General features: G+C 30.8%; 2 protein-coding genes across 4 annotated transcripts; one reads left to right on the forward strand and one right to left on the reverse strand.

Annotated features, from left to right (window-relative positions):
• Positions 1–4,100: 4,100 nt before the first annotated feature.
• LOC103575359 (transcriptional regulator ovo) lies at positions 4,101–10,506 on the forward strand. Of its 3 annotated transcripts, XM_053741950.1 has the most exons (7): positions 4,101–4,887; positions 5,580–7,298; positions 7,388–7,602; positions 7,771–7,905; positions 7,986–8,285; positions 8,375–8,533; positions 10,208–10,506. In XM_053741950.1, exons 1-7 carry the CDS (start codon positions 4,740–4,742, stop codon positions 10,208–10,210), a joined length of 2,679 nt encoding a protein of 892 aa, XP_053597925.1. In that variant the 5' UTR covers positions 4,101–4,739; the 3' UTR covers positions 10,211–10,506. The 3 variants fall into 3 exon arrangements, with proteins under 3 accessions (XP_053597925.1, XP_053597924.1, XP_053597926.1); XM_053741949.1 differs by lacking the exon at positions 10,208–10,506 and having other exon boundaries at positions 8,375–8,860; XM_053741951.1 differs by lacking the exon at positions 10,208–10,506 and having other exon boundaries at positions 4,102–4,887; positions 7,388–7,536; positions 8,375–8,860.
• A 1,203-nt stretch (positions 10,507–11,709) lies between these two features.
• LOC103575358 (esterase FE4-like) lies at positions 11,710–14,354 on the reverse strand. Its single transcript, XM_014444820.2, has 8 exons — positions 14,220–14,354; positions 13,871–14,159; positions 13,624–13,809; positions 13,359–13,564; positions 12,862–13,015; positions 12,455–12,772; positions 12,241–12,385; positions 11,710–12,182 (listed from the first exon to the last, which is right to left on the reverse strand). The coding sequence occupies exons 1-8, from the start codon at positions 14,352–14,354 to the stop codon at positions 12,032–12,034; spliced, it is 1,584 nt and encodes a 527-aa protein (XP_014300306.1). The 3' UTR covers positions 11,710–12,031.
• Between the last annotated feature and the right edge of the window lie 6,744 nt (positions 14,355–21,098).

The raw sequence follows: 21,098 nt of genomic DNA on the forward strand, positions 1-21,098 counted from the left end.
AAAAGTGAATATTATTAAAAATTATTTTTATATAGTTTTTTTTATTTAAAACAGAAAATTTTATTAAATTAAGACCTCAAATTTATATTAAACATTGCGAAGATTTTTTCAAGTGCACGCTAATAAATTTACGACACGAAGAAAGTATTCCAAAATGGGCCATCATGAAGAGAATATATAAAGCGATAACTCCCGTAATTCTTGATGGATTTAAATAAAATTTTCCACAAATATTTCTCACAATAAATATCTCCATAAAATTAAATTACGCCAACAATATAAATCCCATTAATAAAATACTACCAATTAAAAACTATAAAAAAAAAATCTCCCATAAATCGAGCTCTCAATGCCTTTAAATTGTCATAAATAAATAAATCTAAATATTTATTAAATTACATCGATTATTTAAAATTATGTCATTTAAAAAAATAAACTTTTATTATTTAACAATTTAACGTCCATTTAAATCCATAAGTACGATTTTCGTCCCAGCAGAAACTTGTCAGTTCGATAGCTTACATAATTACCAACAGATTAATATTTTATTTCCTATACCGATTCTCAGAGTCAACATCTCGGCCAAGTTCGACAACGAACTAAATCTGTCCCCCATTTGGACCCAGTGGGCATTTATAATTTAAACAATTATCAACAATCACCAGCCCGTTGATAAGAACCATTTTTCGTCCATAACCTTTTTCCGTTCCGTCAAACATGGCCGCGGTTTTCGGTTCTTCATTTAATTTATTAATTGATCCTTATATAGATCCACAACTTTTTATTATATGAATCTTTATGGATTTAACGGAAAAATTATAAAATAAATCTTGCTGTAGTATAATAAACTGTTTATATTTTAATCATTCTTGAATAAATGGTTGCATAAGATCCATGATCTTGGCCTTGACATTGCATCTTGATTACTACATGCAACTTATACATATTGTTGCACAATAAACCCAACATAATCCATTTCATATATTTATCTAGCCGATCATTTTACTTGCTCGTTGAAAAATAATATAAAAGTTGAATTGTTGAATTAAAGAATGAATTTTTTTTTTATTACGAAAGACATTACGTGTATTACGGGTACTAAATAACCACTAGTAAAAATACGTACTGATATATTAGAATAATGGCTGAGAATTGGTGTGCTTCTATGAAGACAGATTTAAATGGGCGGGGATTTAAAAATGAAAAATACTTTTTAAAATACAAATAGAAGAGAAAGTCTTGCTAGACCACTTTTTTATCTAACACAATACATAATAGTAATTTACAGATGTATATGTACGTTGGATACAAAAGTGGGGTAAAATGGACCTAATAAATGATAAATTTTCATTTTTTCGAGAAATAAAAATTTTTTTTTAGTTTTTACATGATTCTGCCTAATAAATTGAATTTATGACAAAATTTATAAGAAACTTTCTTGTAGGAAATTAAATTCTCTAAAAAAATGTTCCCTATAAATTTTATCATATCACTGATAGTTTAATCAGAATTTAAATTTAAAGTTTGGTAACTAGTAAATTTTTTTCCAAAAATCACAAAATTTTTTTTATTTTTCTTTGAATTCATTTTCTGATTAAATTATTAATTTTATAAAAAAATTTAATGAGAGCTTTTTTGTAGGAAATTTAATTCTCTACAATTTTGATTCTAACAATTTTTACCGCATCTCGAATATTTTACCCAGAATATCAATTTAAAGTTTAGTATATTTGTATTAGAATTTTTATAAAAAATTAGACTTTAAAAAATGAATAAAATAAGCTTACATTTTCCTACAATCAATCAAAACTCATGATCCATAGAGCTTACACATTATTTTATAGAAAAAAAATTTATTATAATGACTAACTCATTGTAATAAAAAGAGCCGGTGATTTGAATGCTCGGAACTGGTAGGAAAGACCGGCAAGACGTGAGACAGTCACGACTACCAATTTAAAACTATTATATTATATATTATATTCTCACAAAGTCACTGTCTTATATATTTTTTCCATCATCTATTACAATCTAACTAGTCTTCCGCATATTTTCCTCCATTAAATATTATTATAAATTATAATAATACAATAAAAAATTACTATTTTAACACTTTTACATTTCTAACCTCTATATATATTAATAAAATATATATATATATAAATATTGTAATAAATCAAACTAACGTTGGTTAAGCCAAGGTCAGGTGGTTTAGATCACCTTTCGATAATTGTCATTCACTACATTAATGTATACATAATTCATTTATTATGTATACATATATATATATTTTTTTTTTTTATCATACCAATCATTATTAATAACTCGTACGAGTAATTTGAATATTGATGAAATATTGAATTAAAAGACGGTAAATTAAATGAAGAACCGAAAACCGCGGCCATGTTTGACGGAACGGAATAAGGTTATGGACGAAAAATGGTTCTTATCAACGGGCTGGTGATTGTTGATAATTGTTTAAATTATAAATGCCCACTGGGTCCAAATGGGGGACAGATTTGGTTCGTTGTCGAACTTGGCCGAGATGTTGACTCTGAGAATCGGTGTAGGAAGTAAAATATTAATCTGTTGGTAATTATGTAAGCTATCGAACTGACAAGTTTCTGCTGGGACGAAAATCGTACTTATGGATTTAAATGGACGTTAAATTGTTAAATAATAAAAGTTTATTTTTTTAAATGACATAATTTTAAATAATCGATGTAATTTAATAAATATTTAGATTTATTTATTTATGACAATTTAAAGGCATTGAGAGCTCGATTTATGGGAGATTTTTTTTTTTATAGTTTTTAATTGGTAGTATTTTATTAATGGGATTTATATTGTTGGCGTAATTTAATTTTATGGAGATATTTATTGTGAGAAATATTTGTGGAAAATTTTATTTAAATCCATCAAGAATTACGGGAGTTATCGCTTTATATATTCTCTTCATGATGGCCCATTTTGGAATACTTTCTTCGTGTCGTAAATTTACTAGCGTGCACTTGAAAAAATCTTCGCAATGTTTAATATAAATTTGAGGTCTTAATTTAATAAAATTTTCTGTTTTAAATAAAAAAAACTATATAAAAATAATTTTTAATAATATTCACTTTTTTTGTAATTATCAAATAGTTTAAAAATGGCTATAACTCAATAAATTATCCATTTATAAAATTGTCCCCTGGACATTTTTTGTAGTCCACTCAATTTTCCTCAAAATCTTCCTCAGACTTTTTTACATAAACTCAAAATTTTACGCGTGATGAGTCATTTTAGTAAAAATTTTAATATCAAATCTAAATCATAGCTTACAAAATTCTCTTATACTTTTTATATTCCAATCATTAATATAAAAATATTTTCTTAAAAAACGAACCTGTATCTGAATATATATTATGTAAAATGTAGTTTTGCAATAAAAAATATAATATCCCCTATAGAAATGAAAGAAAATAAAAATGTTGAAAGCCATAATATAATAAAAATAAAAAAATAAAAAAAGGCAACAGTATAATGCCGTACAAGAGTACAGTATTATAACGTGTGATGATGATCCAGAGGATGAACGCAGGAGTAACTAAAAGGTCCGTTTTAAAACATACAAACACGGCATGGCAATGAAGCTCAACTCTCCAGTTCTCCAGTTCTCCATATAATACTCCGTATAGTAGCCTACAGCGTGTAGTATATAGTAAGCAAGTCTGAGCTCACACATGCTCATACATAAGTCCGTGCAGTATAATGATATATACTAAGAACCAAACTGAAGAACAGAGGGAACAGTAGATGTAGAGTATAGAGCGAACCGCTTCAAGTGCGTCGATTTGAGTCGAGGCATGACTATAGTCAGCTGTATAGACGCGGGGGTAGAGACGCCTGAGGTTCAAATTGAAGAGAAGAGTGGTATGTAAGGAGAAGTGAGGTGAGGATACAATTGTGGCGGCGGAGAATCTACTCGTAGTGGTAGTTGTATTATGGGAGCCAAGGTAGCTCAGGCAAGACGTGCGAGCCAGTACCCCGAGTCGGCTACACGGGGTGGGGAGAGGTGAGCGGGTGATCAGGTGAGAGGCTGCGGGGGAAGGGGCCAGAGTGAACCGGGGCCAGCAGGTACAAGTAAATACCTGTGCTTGGTAATCCGGTGGGGGAAAAAAATGACGACTAACTCACGGTCGGGGCCCAGGGTCCCGTCCGACATCTCTCAAAGCCCCAGTTGCTCGCGAGAGACCCTAACGTACTCTTCAGACAACGGAACTTGGACCACACCTTACATTTTTTTGCATTTTTTTAAAAAAATTTTACGACCAGTCGGTAAATCTTTGACGTGTCACGTTACAGTGAAGTGATAGTTGTTAAAGATTTTTTAAAACAATCAGTGCCCTAAGACATTTTTTAAACTAGGATATTAATCCTAGATGTCAACAAACAGCCTAAGAAATAACGATTGATTTTCAAGTGCTTTTGTATTATCAAAGTGCATAAGACTTTCAAGGTGATAGAAATAGTTATAACGTGGACATTTATCTACATGTGGTGACTTGACACTTGTCAAGGACTATTGTGATTTATGTTTATACGGAAAACGCTATTTTATAATTGTACCGTGGAGTAAAAGTTCAAGGTCAATGTGGAATCAATTGGGGAGACCCATTGTTTGAGTAGTCTATAAACTTGTTTATCAAGGGTGTAAATGTTTGTGAAACAGGTATTTTGAACTTGAGGGGGTTGTTAAAATGCCGAAAATATTTTTAATTAAAAACCGTTTGCACCAACAACAATTAAGGTTGTTGGAAGCACAACATTTGAGTAAATCGCCGCCTAATGGAAAGGATAGTCCATTAAGTACCGAACCACTCAGTCTTATTGTTAATAAACATCAGTGTAAGTATACAAATCTATATATATATATATATATTTTTTTTTTTTTTCAATTATACGATACTGTACGCTTGCAACAGGTGCCGACACCTGTTGCTGACCACCTTCCGGTTTTTATTCTTTACAATTACACAGTATAATTCACCTTTTATCCTTTCAACAGCCAGCATTTTTCGTCATATTCTACTAGCCGGTGATTAGGGAAAAATTAGATAATCGGTGAGTTCAATGCTGGACCGAGCAACGAACTTTGGATTAGTCAGTTTAAGTCGAAATTTAACAGAATACTGTCATTAGTAGAATCACGTTATACAATTACAGAATGACAGGGAAAAAAGGTTCTCCGATTTGAATCATGGTAGCATTCCTCGGTCTTAAAATGGACGCTTGAAGCGCCGCTATAAGAGTCGCGATTTGTTGCCTCGGATAAGTACCCTTATGCTACGGTATTCCATACATACATAGTGACTTACACTGTGAACCGAACAAGTTTTATCCCTACCAATGCATTAAATAAAAATAAAACGATACGGGACTACAGCAACCGAATAAGAGTTTATTGTCGATGCAGTACACGCGCATTCCAGTTAAATCTCACGGTCACAACGTTCTCTGGCTTCGAAACCTTCCTTTCAACGAATAAAAACAAAAAAAGCAATAAAGGTAAATCAGTAAGAAAAACAACTTTGTTTCAGATCGCGATAAAACAGAGGACGATCGTGCGACAACGCCTGAATCTGTACGCAGCAATAGTCCAGCAGTATCACCACCACCACAATGGCAACCAACATCCACACCCGCGAATCCAACCTCGACACCAAGGCGTTTTATATCAAGTATTTTAGGCGGTGATGTCCCGTACGGAAGTCGTACGCACGTACTTACGCGTGCTGAACGTAAAGAATATGGAAGTCCAGCGATTGTACCAACGGGAGACAAGTTTCCACGTAAAGCTGATAAAATTGAATTACCTAGACCACCGACTCCTCCCAAAACACCACGAGTTGAACCTCCGACGAGAGTTTCGGTGATACAGCGGGTGCCACCTCAGACCCAACCTCCTAGACAGGAGCATACTAAAATAGAGATACCGCGGACAACGGAACCAGAACAGGATCAGCCAATTGACTACGCGGTGCCGAAAAAAAATAAAGATGAAGATCAGGATGAGGAGCAGAGTCGTGAAGGGGCTAAAGCTTTGCGAATCGGTAATTCAATTGCCCGGCCACTTTTGGCGATGAGATTATCGGGTCCTCAGACAGTAAATGCAGCCGCTGGACATGGGAGAGCTAGTTCTGGTAATTCGGGATCCAGTGGTTCGAGCGGTGGTAGCTCTGCAGGAAGTGGTGGTGGTTATTCGGGTTCTGGGTCAGGTGGAGGTGATATTGGTGGAGGTGCTATGGGTGGTGGTGGAGCTGGGGCTGGGGCTGGGGGTGGAGCCAGTGGTGGTGCTGGAAATGGAGGTATGAATCCTGGTGGTAATGGTGGTCGGGGTAATTATGGACCAAGTTCACCACCTTCGGGTTCACTTCCCCCGTTTTATGAATCGCTAAAAGGTGGGAATAATCTAGCTAATTTTGTAAATCAATATACGGGACAGAATGGTGGATTTTTGACGCCAACTAACGTTGGTATGGAATGTGATACTGGGCAGCAAGATATTCAGCAGCAATACAACTCGCAAGAGGGTAAACAATACTCATTGATGCAGAATGTATGCGCCTATGGGCTAGTGCTTAAAGAAGAAACTGACGAAGACGAGTTAGGCGATTATAAGATTCAGCCCAATGACTTACTGTCTGGACAGTACGGAACTTACGATGTCACTGACTCGGGAATGATGGTTGACATGGTAACCGGTGCCGTAGTAGATCCTTTGCAGTTTACTGCAACCCTCACATTTAGCTCACCAACGGATCACACGGCACTCCTAGAAAGCTTGGCAGCAGACGCTACAGAATTATTTCTGCCACGTTTGCCAGCTGATGAAGGAGGCAACGATCTACTGGAAGATTCACTCCATTCTCCTGGATCAGCCACTAGCCTCGGCCACGATGGACAGATGGCTACCCCTGTAGAACCTTCAGTAGACCCATTCCCTGAACACAGTATGGCTCTTCGAGGTTTCGATACCACAAGACATTACAACGCGAATCAATTTTCCCTGTCAAAGTTATCAGCAATAACTTCGTATCCTTCCGATGAGTCTAGTTATCAGCCGCTTGCCAAAGAACGCCCTGAATTGGCGTTACACATCAACAACCAAAATCAGACGCATCAGGAACCGCAGCTCCAACAACTACAGATTCAGGTCCAGATGCAACAGCAGCAGCAACAACAACAACCTGCCACATCCCCACATCAGCATCATCATCAGGGATTGTTGAGCCCTGGTCTCACCTTCTCTGGAAGTGGTAGGCCTTTTTTTTTTTTTTTTTTTTATGAAATTTGATATCTGATAACACCGGAAGCTAATAACGATAACTTATTGTTTTGCATACAGGTTTAGACCTCGATACCGGAAGCAGTACAGGCGGTAGTTTACCCAGTCCAGGTGCCGGAAGCTGTTCCATTGACGCAACTTCAACAAGTACGTCACCAGCGTGCGGACTTATGGAACACGCACCAAGTCCATCGGGTGTCACAGCAACTGTGAGTTCATCAATCAGCGTTGGCGACCCGTCCTTAACACAACGGCCTGGCGTACTCCAGCAGAGGGTAAGCATTCCTGATTGATAAAGGCAAATAAAAGCATTAATTAATTATGCAGTGCCAATCAACTTGAGTGCTTAATCTCTTCCTAAATATGTTATCCCTTTCCATTAATTCAATATCCGAACTTAAAAGTGATCGGAATTTATAATTATATTTTATGTTTGTATTCAGTTGGGACTTCCGGGTGATTGTCAATTGGAATTCGTGAATGGCGGTCATGGAATCAAAAATCCATTGGCTATTGAGGGACAGCGGCAGACTAGTAATCGCGACGAGGAACGCGTTAGCCGACCAGCTTCTGGCAAAGTAAGTTTTGTTGAACAAAGACAATGCTTCTTATTGATTTAGAATGAAAATCTTATTGATTGGTCTTTGGGTTCTTTCAGGACGATGATCCAAATCGTTTCTCCTGCCGCATTTGCAGCAAAACTTTTAGCTTACAACGGCTACTAAACCGCCACATGAAATGTCACAGTGACGTTAAACGTTACTTGTGCACATTCTGCGGCAAAGGTTTCAATGATACATTTGACCTCAAGCGCCACACACGAACACATACTGGCGTAAGGCCGTACAAGTGCAATCTCTGCGAGAAAAGTTTTACACAGAGGTGCTCACTCGAGAGCCACTGTCTCAAGGTTCACGGTGTTCAGCATCAGTACGCTTACAAGGAGAGACGGACAAAGGTAAAATCTTAACTCTCAGGCAAATTCTTGGCTTGTTGGTACTCATTCCAAAGGGCTTTTAATCACGAGCACTAATTTTGCTATTACAGGTCTACGTTTGTGAAGAGTGTGGACACACAACTCAGGAGCCCGAAGTCCACTATATTCATCTCAAGGACAAACATCCTTACAGTCCAGCCCTGCTGAAATTTTACGACAAACGACACTTTAAATTTACCAACACTAATTTCGCTAATATGCTACTGCAGGTGCGCACCTAAGAAAAAAATTATATATACATATACTCCTCTCGCCTACTTTCGCCCTTCAAGTACCTAATCGTGATTCTCTTCGGCGACTTATTTGATTTTCATTAGCAAGAAAAAAAACTTACGAACGATCGATCGTTTTTCTGACACCGATTTAATTGTTAATCTAGTAACCGGAAACTAGGACTCAGTATTTTTAAATTGTTAAATGATAAAAGAAATTAATTTATTATTTTTAATGTATATAACTATCGACTATCGGGTGGTGGCGGGAATTTCTTTAAATAAATGGGTATATTCGAAAAAAAAAAAAAAAAAAAAAAAAAAAAAAAAAAAAATGGTTTACTCAGTTAAGCTGTGGATGTACGGAAAGATATTTTTTTAACGGGTCCACCGATTCTAATGATTTTTACAGTGATTGGAAGTGCCGATTTTTTATGATCTCTGACTTCTGATTGCCGTGAGGATTATTTAAAAGAATATCACGGAAAATTTTATATACATCTTATTATAGGGCATTTTAGGTCGAAATAAAAAGAATTTTGAATTTTTAGATAAAGTAAAAAACATATGAAAAGTTGATTATTTCATTGTAGTATCCGAAGATTTTACTTGAAAAATATTCAAAACAGAATACTTGAAAAAAAAATAGTTTTTTAAATCTTTTCATTATTCGAAAAAACCCAGATATGGTCATATATGGCTAAGTATGATCAAATATTATCATATATTAATTTTATTTTAATAAGCCATGAATATATGACTATGCATGGTATCTGACATTACAAATTACATGATCTGATGTGATCATATATGATCGTAATTGACATCAGACGTGATCATGTCCGTAGAAATACTCAGATTTGATAATGTATGATCAGATGAAAAAATTTATCGTATCTAATCAGATGTTTCATGACATTAACGTTCATACATGTTTATATTTGATCATATACCATCAGATATGACTATTCGTATATGATCATATGTAATAACTCGTATAGTATGATTATATATGATCAGATAAGACTATTTATATATGATCAAATGTAGTAACTCATATATTATGGTTACATATGATCAGATATGGCTATTTATATGTGATCATATTTAATAACTCATATAGTATGGTTATATATGATCAGATATGGCTATTTATATATGATCAGATATGATTGTTCATATATGATCAGATATGGCTATTTATATATGATCAGATATGACTGTTTATATATGATCAGATATGACTGTTTATATATGATCAGATATGACTGTTCATATATGATCAGATATGACTATTTTTATATGATCATGTATAATCAGACATAACTAGTCATATATAACCATATATAATTACTAGTCTAATATGATCATATATGAGTATTTATATTAGATCATATCTGAACGTATTTGGTCTTACAAAGGTATTCTTAGTATCTGGCACATATAGAATTTATATAAAGCCATATAGAATCACATCTGAGTATTTTAACTCGGATTTTAATGGAAAAAAAAAACTTATCTTGTTATTGACTGCCCTAAATTGCTCTATATATATTTAAAAAAAAGCATTTATACAACCGGTTAACCTGTGATACGGAATGGTTTAATTTTTCATAATATTTTTAAAAATTACATTAAAATAATTATATATATTTAATTTTATTTTCGCAGTGATCAAGAGGAAATCATAAATATAAGATGAGATTATTATAATTATTATATAAATATTAAAATGCAATAATTAAATTTCCTCATACGATCATTTATTTATTAATTGATCAATTAATTAATAATTTATAATTATTAAATTTTTGTTTATTTTATGATTATTTATCATAAAGGGGGTTCGTGCAATTATATATATTTTTTTTTTTAATTAAAAGGTTTTAAGATAATTATAATTTTGCACCCGGTTAATTATTATTGATAATAAAAAATAATTAATTGTTAGTGGGTATGTATTTTTTTATATTAATGGTGCATAAAATTTATCATAATAATAATTTTAAAAAATATATATACATATATATTTTATGTAAATAAATAAAATTGAAAATATATGACAAGACTTTGTCAAAGCTATCGATGCTGTTTTAAAAGACTGTAAATAATTAAATAATAATAATTATTATATTTAATGGCACGGTACTTATGCAATGTAATTTTTTTTTTAATTTTAATTAATTAGTTTTTTTATGAATAAAATCACATTTTTTTTTATCACAAATACTCAAATTATTAAAAAATTTTTGCGAAAAAAAAAACTATTTACTATAAATATTTTTTTTTTTTTTTTTTTACTAATTACTAGATAATTTAATTTATAATTTTTACTGTAATAGTTTATTTATTTGTTTATTGATAGTGATAATTATTAATAATAAATAACTAAAAAAAAATTTTTATATATATATTAAATATATGTTCTTAATTATATTTATAATGTTTAAAATATACGATACAGATTGTGACAAATAAAAGAATGAATAAAAAAAATTTTATTACTAATTTTAAAAGATTTTAATTTTTATCATCTATTGTCAACAAGCAAAATTAGCATCAATTCCCTGGTGGATCCGAACTATGGTAAATTACAGTAATTACCTAAATCGCTCGTAATTTGTGGTATTCGAAAGAGTTACGGTATTCTACAGTAAAATACCGGAATTTCCATAAAAATACAGTACGATAGTATTATTGAATGTGCTTGGAAACATCACAGTTTGTGGTAACATTGGGGTATTTTACCGTAAATGTGCAGATTAATTGCAACATTGAGGTATTTTACCGTAAAGTGAAATATTTCACTGAATTTCAGAAAATGCCACAAATTGCGGTAAATTTTCCGAATAACTTTCAATCGGATTTATTCCGAGTAAAAATTTTCAAGGTGTACGCTGCAAACATTACTTGTAATAAAATCTATACTAAAATAAACCTCATACTTCATGTACTTTAAGAGGCAAATTCTACAGTCATGCGATATTGCGATATGAGCTTAAGGCTTACGGCCTATTCATATGCGCCGTATGTCGCTAGTTGTGGATGAGTAGAATAAAAAATATCAGCTGATTGATGGAATTTTTTATAAATTTTTTATTTTTACTACAGAATATTTTTATAAGTCACCACACTATTATCCCATTTAAAAGTAATTAATAATTAAAATATTTTTTAATTTAAAATTTACCCGGGCATATCTAATATTACGTCATTTACGGTAGGTCTACCATAACTTACTGAAATCTACCGTAAAATTACCGTATTCCTACAGTGATGCTACGGAATTATCACCATAACTAGATGAAACTGATGCTAGCGGCTGAGATAAGTAGCGGCCAGAAATTTTTTGCGTGGCCGCTACTTATTACACCCGCTAGCTTCAGCTTCATCTGTAACTAGTGGTAAAATTACAGTCTATTGTCCAAGTACCATAATATACGTTAATTTACCGTAACCCTGGGTTCGCCAGGGTAGCTGACCTATAGTGTATTCTCAGGCATTGGACGGATTATACAAAGGATTTATCTCCTTGGTTAGACAAAGTTCGCCAGAAATTTTCAAACAATTGAATTCTACTGGGTCATTACCAACGGGTTTCCATTCAACAGGAATCAGCTTATGAGATTGATGATTATTAGGATTTCTAATTAAAACAACGTATGGTTATTAATTATTTACGACAGAGTAATTTGTTAATTTACCCGGTTTTTGCGAATGCAGTCCATAATTCAATAAATCGCTGCTGAATATTGTGCTCGGTGGAGCCTGATTTTGGCGGGTCTATTCCTATTTTTCTGTATACCTTCATATTAAACAAGTAGCTTGCATCCTCGCAGTGACATGCTCCTATTATAAATAAATTAAATTAAATTACCAATAATGATTTATAATAAATTATAATTTACGAAAGCTAACCTTTCAAATTCGTTCGCAATATCTTTTGCATCATAGATGTATTTTTACAATAATAATCAAATTTAAATAAATAAGTTGGCATATTAGGGAACTGCTGCTGAATTTTAATTATATGATAAATATTAATTATAAAATTTGTCATACTTATTAGATCAACAAATCGCTCGATATTTTCGAGTGAAATTTTATTGTCAGCCATATAAAATTTTCTAATACCCTCAAATGAAATTTTTTTTCGGTCTAAGAAATTTCTTACTGTCGGATGCAGTAATATGCGTTCATCAGCATCAATTTCTGATAAATTTTCTTCGGTCAGTTCTAAAAATCCGTAAAATAATAATGATTATTAATGGGTAACCTCAAAAACTGATATTGTGTTGATAAGAATTAATAATTTTTTTCAGTACCGGTAAGAATCATGATTGCTTCATGGCTAGTAACACCGAATATACATGGTACTCTAATCCCTGAATTAACAGCTTCATCTATTGGAATTTTTATAAATGGAGTCTTGGATTTTGAATCTATTGAGGGCCCAAATGTGTTGATACTTAGTCTGTTCTGATAGTGAAGGCAGGAAAACATTTAAAACACAAAAAACGATGGACAGAGGGGGAATGTAACATATTCGTTTGCACGCGTCCAAGAGAGAGAATGAACCTCGGGAACTGCTCCTACTACCCCGGGAAAAAATGCTTAGATATGATCATATCTGAACATTTTTTCCCGGGATTGCCCAATATCAAACTGTCTGAATAAAAGTGGGAGTAAAAACCGGGAACCGAGGTTCACTCTTTTGTTGGGGCAACTTTAGATGACGAGTGTGTTGGTAGCATTGGCCTTAGGCTCTTGGAACCAACTACTAAGTTCTAAGCTGAGTTTATAACTATAAGCGATATTATACCTTCCAACTCAAAAGGGATGCTTCTGCTTTCAGTATATCACCAAAATCCGCTTTTCTAAGAAACTCAATGAGCTTTTTGGGGTCTTTCGTCTCATAACCAAGTATAGCTGTGATTTTTTCGGCAGTATCTTTCATAGATTCTATGGAAACACTAGCCCATGGGTTTGTAGCAACGCCGCTTTGTAAAATAGCTTTATGAAATAATCCTGAAACGGGCAAAAGGAAATTAATCAATTTACAAGGAAATTATTAATAGAATACTGACCTTGAGCCAACGGTGAAAGGGTTAAATAATGAACTGAAGCACTTCCAGCACTGTATCCAAAAATAGTAACGTTATTCGGATCACCACCAAATTTAACTATATTACGTTGAACCCATTTCAATGCCATAACCTGATCTTTTAATCCCTGATTACCTGGCGCTTGTTCATCATCCAAATTAAGGAATCCTGTTATAGTAATAAATTTATTTATATTTAGTAATTTATATTCCACTATATGAAAACCAACCCAGTATTCCAACTCGATAATTTATTGCCACTAAAATGACGTCTTTTTCTACGATAAAATCCGGGCCATGAATGTCGTCATCGCCAGAACCAAATGAAAAATTTCCGCCATGTATTAAAAACATTACGGCCTTCAAATTTTTCGGATACAATTCCGTTGTATAAACATTTAAATACAAACAATCGTCGGTTCCTATTATTTTCCTAGAAAACCAGTTTATTTGGGCGCACTTGCTGGCATATTGAGTTGCGTCTTTGGTACCAGACCACGGTTCCAAGGGTTCAGGGTCCTAAATTATGATAAATAATTTATTTGAATAAATAATTTCTCATAATAACAATATACAAACTTTGAATCTTAATTCTCCAATTGGTGGCTTCGCGTACGGAATACCTCTAAAAGCGTAAAAATTGACTCCATTATAATTTAAATCTTTGATACCGCGTAATTTACCCTCCTGGACTTTAACGATCGGTCTCTCCATATTTAGTCACTCATAAATAATACTAACTTGCGAGCGTAATAATAATGACAAGTTATCAAAAATAACAGCTTTATATACTTACTAATAAGTAATAAATATTTATTTTAATATATATTTTAATGATAAATTGCTACTCTTTGATTCAACCTTGTACTTAGTAATAAAATAATAAGAATATTTATTAAGTAATAAACATTGAACGCAATAAAATTATGAAACTATTTATATATGTAAGGCAAAAGTTAACGATCAAGTTAATTGTTATACTTGAAAATACATTACGCAAGATAATGAAATTAAATTGTATTTTTTTTTTAATATATATATTAGGGTGGCTCAAAAAAACCGACTATTTTTTTTCGAGTCTCTTATGAAAATTTGTTAGTTTACGATGTTTTAAGAAGCCTCTCCAAAAATCGAAGATAAAAATTTTTCAAGAGGTCGCTCACGAATTTTTAAAATATAAAAAATTATTGAAATTTGAATTTTTATTTCAAATTTTTTTCTTTCTTGGCAGCAATAGTTTATATTTGTGAAATCATGACTACGCTGAAAATTCAAGCCCAAAATTTAAATATTTAAACGGCGCTCAAGAATTTTGAATGTTTTCTAGCGACCCTTGAATATTAATAATAAAGCTTCTCGATTTTTTGACCATCAGCTTGCATCACAATCAATAAAAAAATAACGGAGAAATATAAATAATAATTTATTTACATACTTTTTTATTTTTTAATTCAATTTTTCGGTTTTTTCGCTTATTAAAAACTTAGCAAATTTTATTGTTTAAGACTGCCCTGTATATTTTTCGTTATGCAAAAGTTATATTTTAGTGCAATGACAATAATTGAGTAATAAAAAAATACAAAAACTAATTCAAAGTATTAGTCACATATTATCAGTTAATACTCAAAATTTTTGAGCGCCATTTAAATATTTAAATTTTGGGCTGAAATTTTCAGCATAGACATGATTTTTCAAATATGAACTATTGCTGCCACGAAAAAAACAAAATTTCGAAGTAAAAAATCCGAATTTCAATTATTTTTTATATTTTCAAAATTCGTGAGCGACCTCTTGAAAATTTTTATCTTCGATTTTTGGAGAAGCTTCTTAAAACATCGTAAACTAACAAATTTTCATAAGAGACTCGAAAAAAAAAAAATAGTCGGTTTTTTTGGGCCACCCTAATATATTAAACAGTAAAAAAAAAATTTTTTTTTATTAAAGATATTTCAAAAGGTACTTTAATAAAAAAAATCTCAAGTACGGTTAAAACTCCAAAACTTCCCACTGGTTTCGAACTCAGGAAACAGAGTATAGATTTTCTATAGAATTTCTTCGACAGCGATCCTGATCACAATTGAGGGGTCGGTTAGATGTTTGAAGGCTTCAGGGGTATCAGGCAAGTCTTCTAAAAATAGGTCATTCACGATAAATACTGTAATTTATCATAATTCCGATCCATTAGGGTCAAATATAGTCATGTATTATCATTAAAAAAAAAATATTTACGGCATATATTAAAATTATTATTTATGGTTTATTGGTCATGAAGTTGTAATTGCTCGCAGCCATCCAAAATACAAGAGTTAAAGACACATAGTAAACATTGTTGTACACAGAGAGAAAATTATGGTAACTGTTCCTAGTACGTTTATGAAATATCATCCCATACCGTTATGGTAATGATTACTTGGGATTATGGGATATAGACCCATACTTTCTGGGAAAACTTTCCATAAGTATGGGAACAATTTCTATCATTATGGTAACAGTTTCCATATCGCATGTGAAAAAATCATGGTAATGACTACCATGCTTATAGGAATAGTTCCCACAAGCAAATAGTAAGCGATCCTATAACCACATTGTAATGGTTCCTAAGTGTATATGTAAATAAGCCCTATATATTATGGTAACTATTCCTATAATATTATTGTAAACATAACCATCATATTATGGTAATGGTTACCATAATATTATGGTAATCATTCCCATAATGTATGGAAATTATTACCATAATATCATGGTAATAATTTCCATAATAATATGGTTACCATTAACATAGTTATATGGTAACGATTACCATGATTCTATTGGAACTATTCCGATACCATATGGGAATTATACCCATAATTATAGGAATAATTACCATAATATATATGGGTGCCGTTCCTATAATCAACATTTCAAAAAAACCGGTTACCATGCAGTATGGGAACCATTCCCATAATATATTGTAACTGTTACCATAAATTTCTCTCCGTGTAATTAACATATTGTTGAAAATTATTTATATTACTTGAACTAGAAATGAATTATTATATTTAGCCCACGACAATTTGGCAGCACAAAACAATCTTGATATATATCACTTCTGTGAAAATGAGGCTCTATAATAAATGAATCTTTTTTAATAAATTATTTTTTATTTAAATACATAGTTTAATATATTAAGCAAGATAAGAAAAACTCACCCTTTATATTGTATTAGATGTTTGCACTTAATTATCCGAAATATGTAACGAACACAAACATGAAGCTTTCTCTGTAATCTAATTGGTTGTTGACTAGTAATACCAGTATATACATTGCAGCACAATAGTCAAAAATCGGAAATATTTAAATCATGAGTAATTTTTTTACTCATTGTAAATTGAATATATTACCGTACACTGATAGAAATTTTATATTGACTCAAGAAATACTTTATTGAGCCGAGAATTTATTTCGGTAGAAATCCAATTGTCTTGCTTCAAGAAATTCTTGTCTTGATTCCGATTTTCCTGGCTCTAAAGATTTTGTATCTTTGATGGATAACTCTCGTGTCTTGACCCGAAACTATATTATCTTCAATCGATACTATTGAATTTTTCAAGCAAGACCACTTGTCTCTTCAACTAAAAATATCCTATTATTATTTCAAGAATTTTAAATTTTTGGTTAAAGTAATAATTCCTTGACGGAAGATGTTTTTAAGGTAATGAAAAAAAAAAATTTTTTTTAAAATAAATTTCTACTTTAACATATTTGAAGTAAATGAATGTAGTCCTAACAAATCACTTTACAATTTTTTATTTTTAAAATAAAAAAAAAACGTTTTTTTTTCAAGCTGAGTAAATTGATATCTTGATTTAAAAATCCCGCCATTCTCGAAACAAGTCGGTAGTGCCTTGAACCTACATTTTGCCTATCTTAGTCCAAGAGCAAGAAATTCTTAAGCGAAATATGTCAGAATTTTGTTTCGAAACAAGAAAGACTTGATCGGAGAATAAAATTTTCAAACGAAGAATTTTTTTTCTCTATCAGAGAATTTGAATATTTTGATACAAAGACTTATTTTTTGAATTAAATCAATTAAAAATTTCGAAACAAGAACCACATTTTGAAGAAATAATTTTTCTTGAATCAAGATTGTTTTTCTATGAGTGTATATACTATGATTTATAATTACATCGTGCCAAAATCGAAATATAATTATTGACAATTTTTTTTTCTTAGTTATATATGAATTAAATAATAATAATAAAAATATAATAAAATATCTTTCGAACATTAATAGATTGTCTTTCGATAAACGGTTCGTATCATCTCTAACTGAAAGGCTACAATTGCAGGTGCTGCTGTCTCATTCAGCCATGCTACGAATTCCTGCCATTCTAAAGTCATCATACTCTGGATAAAAAAGTTAAAAAAAAATAATTAACACAAAATACGGTGAATTTATTAATCGATTTAATATAATTAACTTACTTTGAGTATAGAACCTCCGGCAGGGATTCGATAATTTAAATTTATGATCGAAAATCCGTAGAGCCATTTGGCTATCCTCCAATGCTGACAATCAACGACAAACATTATTGGGTCCAAATAGATCCATCTAGTTCCCAATGTATTGGGCTGCGGATACCCGATAACCAACGGTAACTTCATCAAATCCGATAAAGGTTTTCCATTGGCTTTTGTATAGATTGATACTATCTGATTAGCCGTAAAAAATAAATTCAAGTTGTGCTGCTTCCAAATTCGCTGGCTTAAAATTTCATGATGATCAAGACTGAGCTCAGTCATTACTAGGGGATTATCTATTTCGGCTAGCTTCTCATCATCAGTTAATGATGTCGAGATTGTGTCATCGTCATAATCGGATACGAAACAACTAGATTCAGGCACGTTATAAAATATCATTTTAGGCAAACTAGAGTATGTAGTGATGAAATTTTATTAATTTAGTAAATATCTTCACTTATCTGGTAATTAAGGTGCAGATAAACTTGATTTTTTTTAAGTTTGATTACGGAGAGAAAATTATGGTAATTGTTCCTAGTACAAAGTATAAAGTATTTATATATAAAATATCAACCGGCAATGTTATGGTGGTAATTATTTGGAATTATGGGGTATATACCCATAATTTTTGGAGAAAGTTACCACTTGTATGAAAAATACGTATATGGTCGAAATATATGATAAATAACAGAAAATATATGTGGCGAATTTAACTATATTTTATGATATATTTTTTATTATATTAAAAAATATAATATTCATCATATACGAGTCCGTATATGTTTAGTATATATAAAATATATATGTCGATCATATACAAAAAATATATTCTGATCATATATAAAAACATATATTTATATTGTGTATAGAAAAAAAAAGGTTTATTATTCGTATCTGTATGAATGAATATATGGTTAAGATATATAAAATCACATATATTTGCAACCAAAAAATTATATGATATATTATATTGTATATTATAAAAAATCATATAAGGATTTTCGCTGATTTTATATAAAATTATATACAGTAGCAAATATATGTATTCCATATATGTAACTTATATGTTTTTTATAATTAGCTATATATACATCTACATTTATCTTATAATATATTGTATTGATATATTTCTTTTTATATTAAAAAAATATAAAACTTTTATATGAAATGAAATATATGGTAGCATATAATTAATATTATATAATCCACCATATATTTTCTTTGTTATATTTAAGCATATATTATATTCAGTGTATATAAATGTATATGAGTATATTATATATTCGCATCAAATTAACTAATTTTGAAAATTTTATATGAATAAGAAACTTTTTTTTTCCATACACAATATAAATATATGTTTTTATATATGATCGGAATATATTTTTCGTATATGATAGAAATATATATTTTTATGTATATTGAAAATATATTTTTTTTATATGATTGATATATATATTTTTCGTATATGATTGACATATATATTTTTCATGTGTTAAATATATACGAACTTGTATATGATGAATATTATATTTTTTAATAAAAAAAAAAATATATCAGAAAATATAGTTAAATTGGCCACATATATTTTCTGATATTTATCATATATTTTGATTATATATGTTATTTTCATACGGGTATGACCCACTTCAATTAAATTAGATCTAAATTTTAGTATACTCTATTAACTGCAGATAAAATTATCGAAATTAGTTAATTTGAAGCGAATATATAATATACTCATATACATATATATACACCAAATAAAATATATGCATAAATATAACAAAGGAAATATATGATGCCATATATAATATAAATTATATCCTATCATATATTTCATTTCATATAAAACTTATATATTTTTTGAATGTAAAAAGAAATATATCAGTACAATATATTATAAGATAAATGTATATGTATATATAGCTAATTATAAAAAACATATAAGTTACATATATTTACTACTGTATATAATTTTATATTAAATCGGCGAAAATCTCTATACGATTTTTTATAACATACAATATATCATATATTTTTCTGTTGCAAACATATATGATTTTATATATTTTAACCATATATATTGTTTTTTCATACGAGCATAACAAAAAAAAAACTCACCCCCGGAACTTAGACCCGGTATCCCCTACTATAAAAAGTTAACGTGCGCAGCTCAGATACCAACTGACAGCTTTGCGGCATCGACGATTTCAAAACAATAGATTATTGATTTATATCGAAACCTAAAAGTCCGCGTGAATTATTTATTGCTACACGCATTCAAGTATCGACACGTCAGAGCGTCTCAACCCTATACTTATTTTTTAACTTCCTATTTTTTTTTTTTTTTTTTTATGTTTCGCACCTTTTATAATATGCAAGTTACAGACTGCATAAAAAAAAGTTTCAATAGATATATTTATTATTCACGTTCAAATAATATCAAAAGCAAGGCACGAAAACTAAAAAAAAATATATAAAAGACCGATCACTATACATTTCTTTTCAGTTAATGTTAAATATTATTTCGATTTTGATAACGTCAAATATATCACTCATTTTTTATACGAACAAAGGCTGGAAATAAATAAAAATATTACAATTTCAATATGGAAAGGACACCGATTAATAACCATCGTGGTTTGATGGAAAATTCCTCCTATTTATTAATGTACTCGAGATTAAAACTGTTGTTTCAAAACGGGGCTTCATCCATTTTCAATAAAGTTATAATTGTTTACAATATAAACAAAAACAAATACATATATATAATTGAAAATATTTTTTACGGTACTGTAATTATTTAAAAGATAATTTGGTCTACTGCACATGATACTTAACTACGACTTACATTCTGAGTATTAAAAACTGGTTACAAATATAGTGAATCTTTGAAAATTAAAATAAAATAAAGTTTTTTAATGTATGTTATACACTTAAAAAAACCGA

This window comes from Microplitis demolitor, chromosome 9 (genome assembly GCF_026212275.2).
Source record: "Microplitis demolitor isolate Queensland-Clemson2020A chromosome 9, iyMicDemo2.1a, whole genome shotgun sequence".
Lineage (NCBI taxonomy): Eukaryota > Metazoa > Arthropoda > Insecta > Hymenoptera > Braconidae > Microplitis > Microplitis demolitor.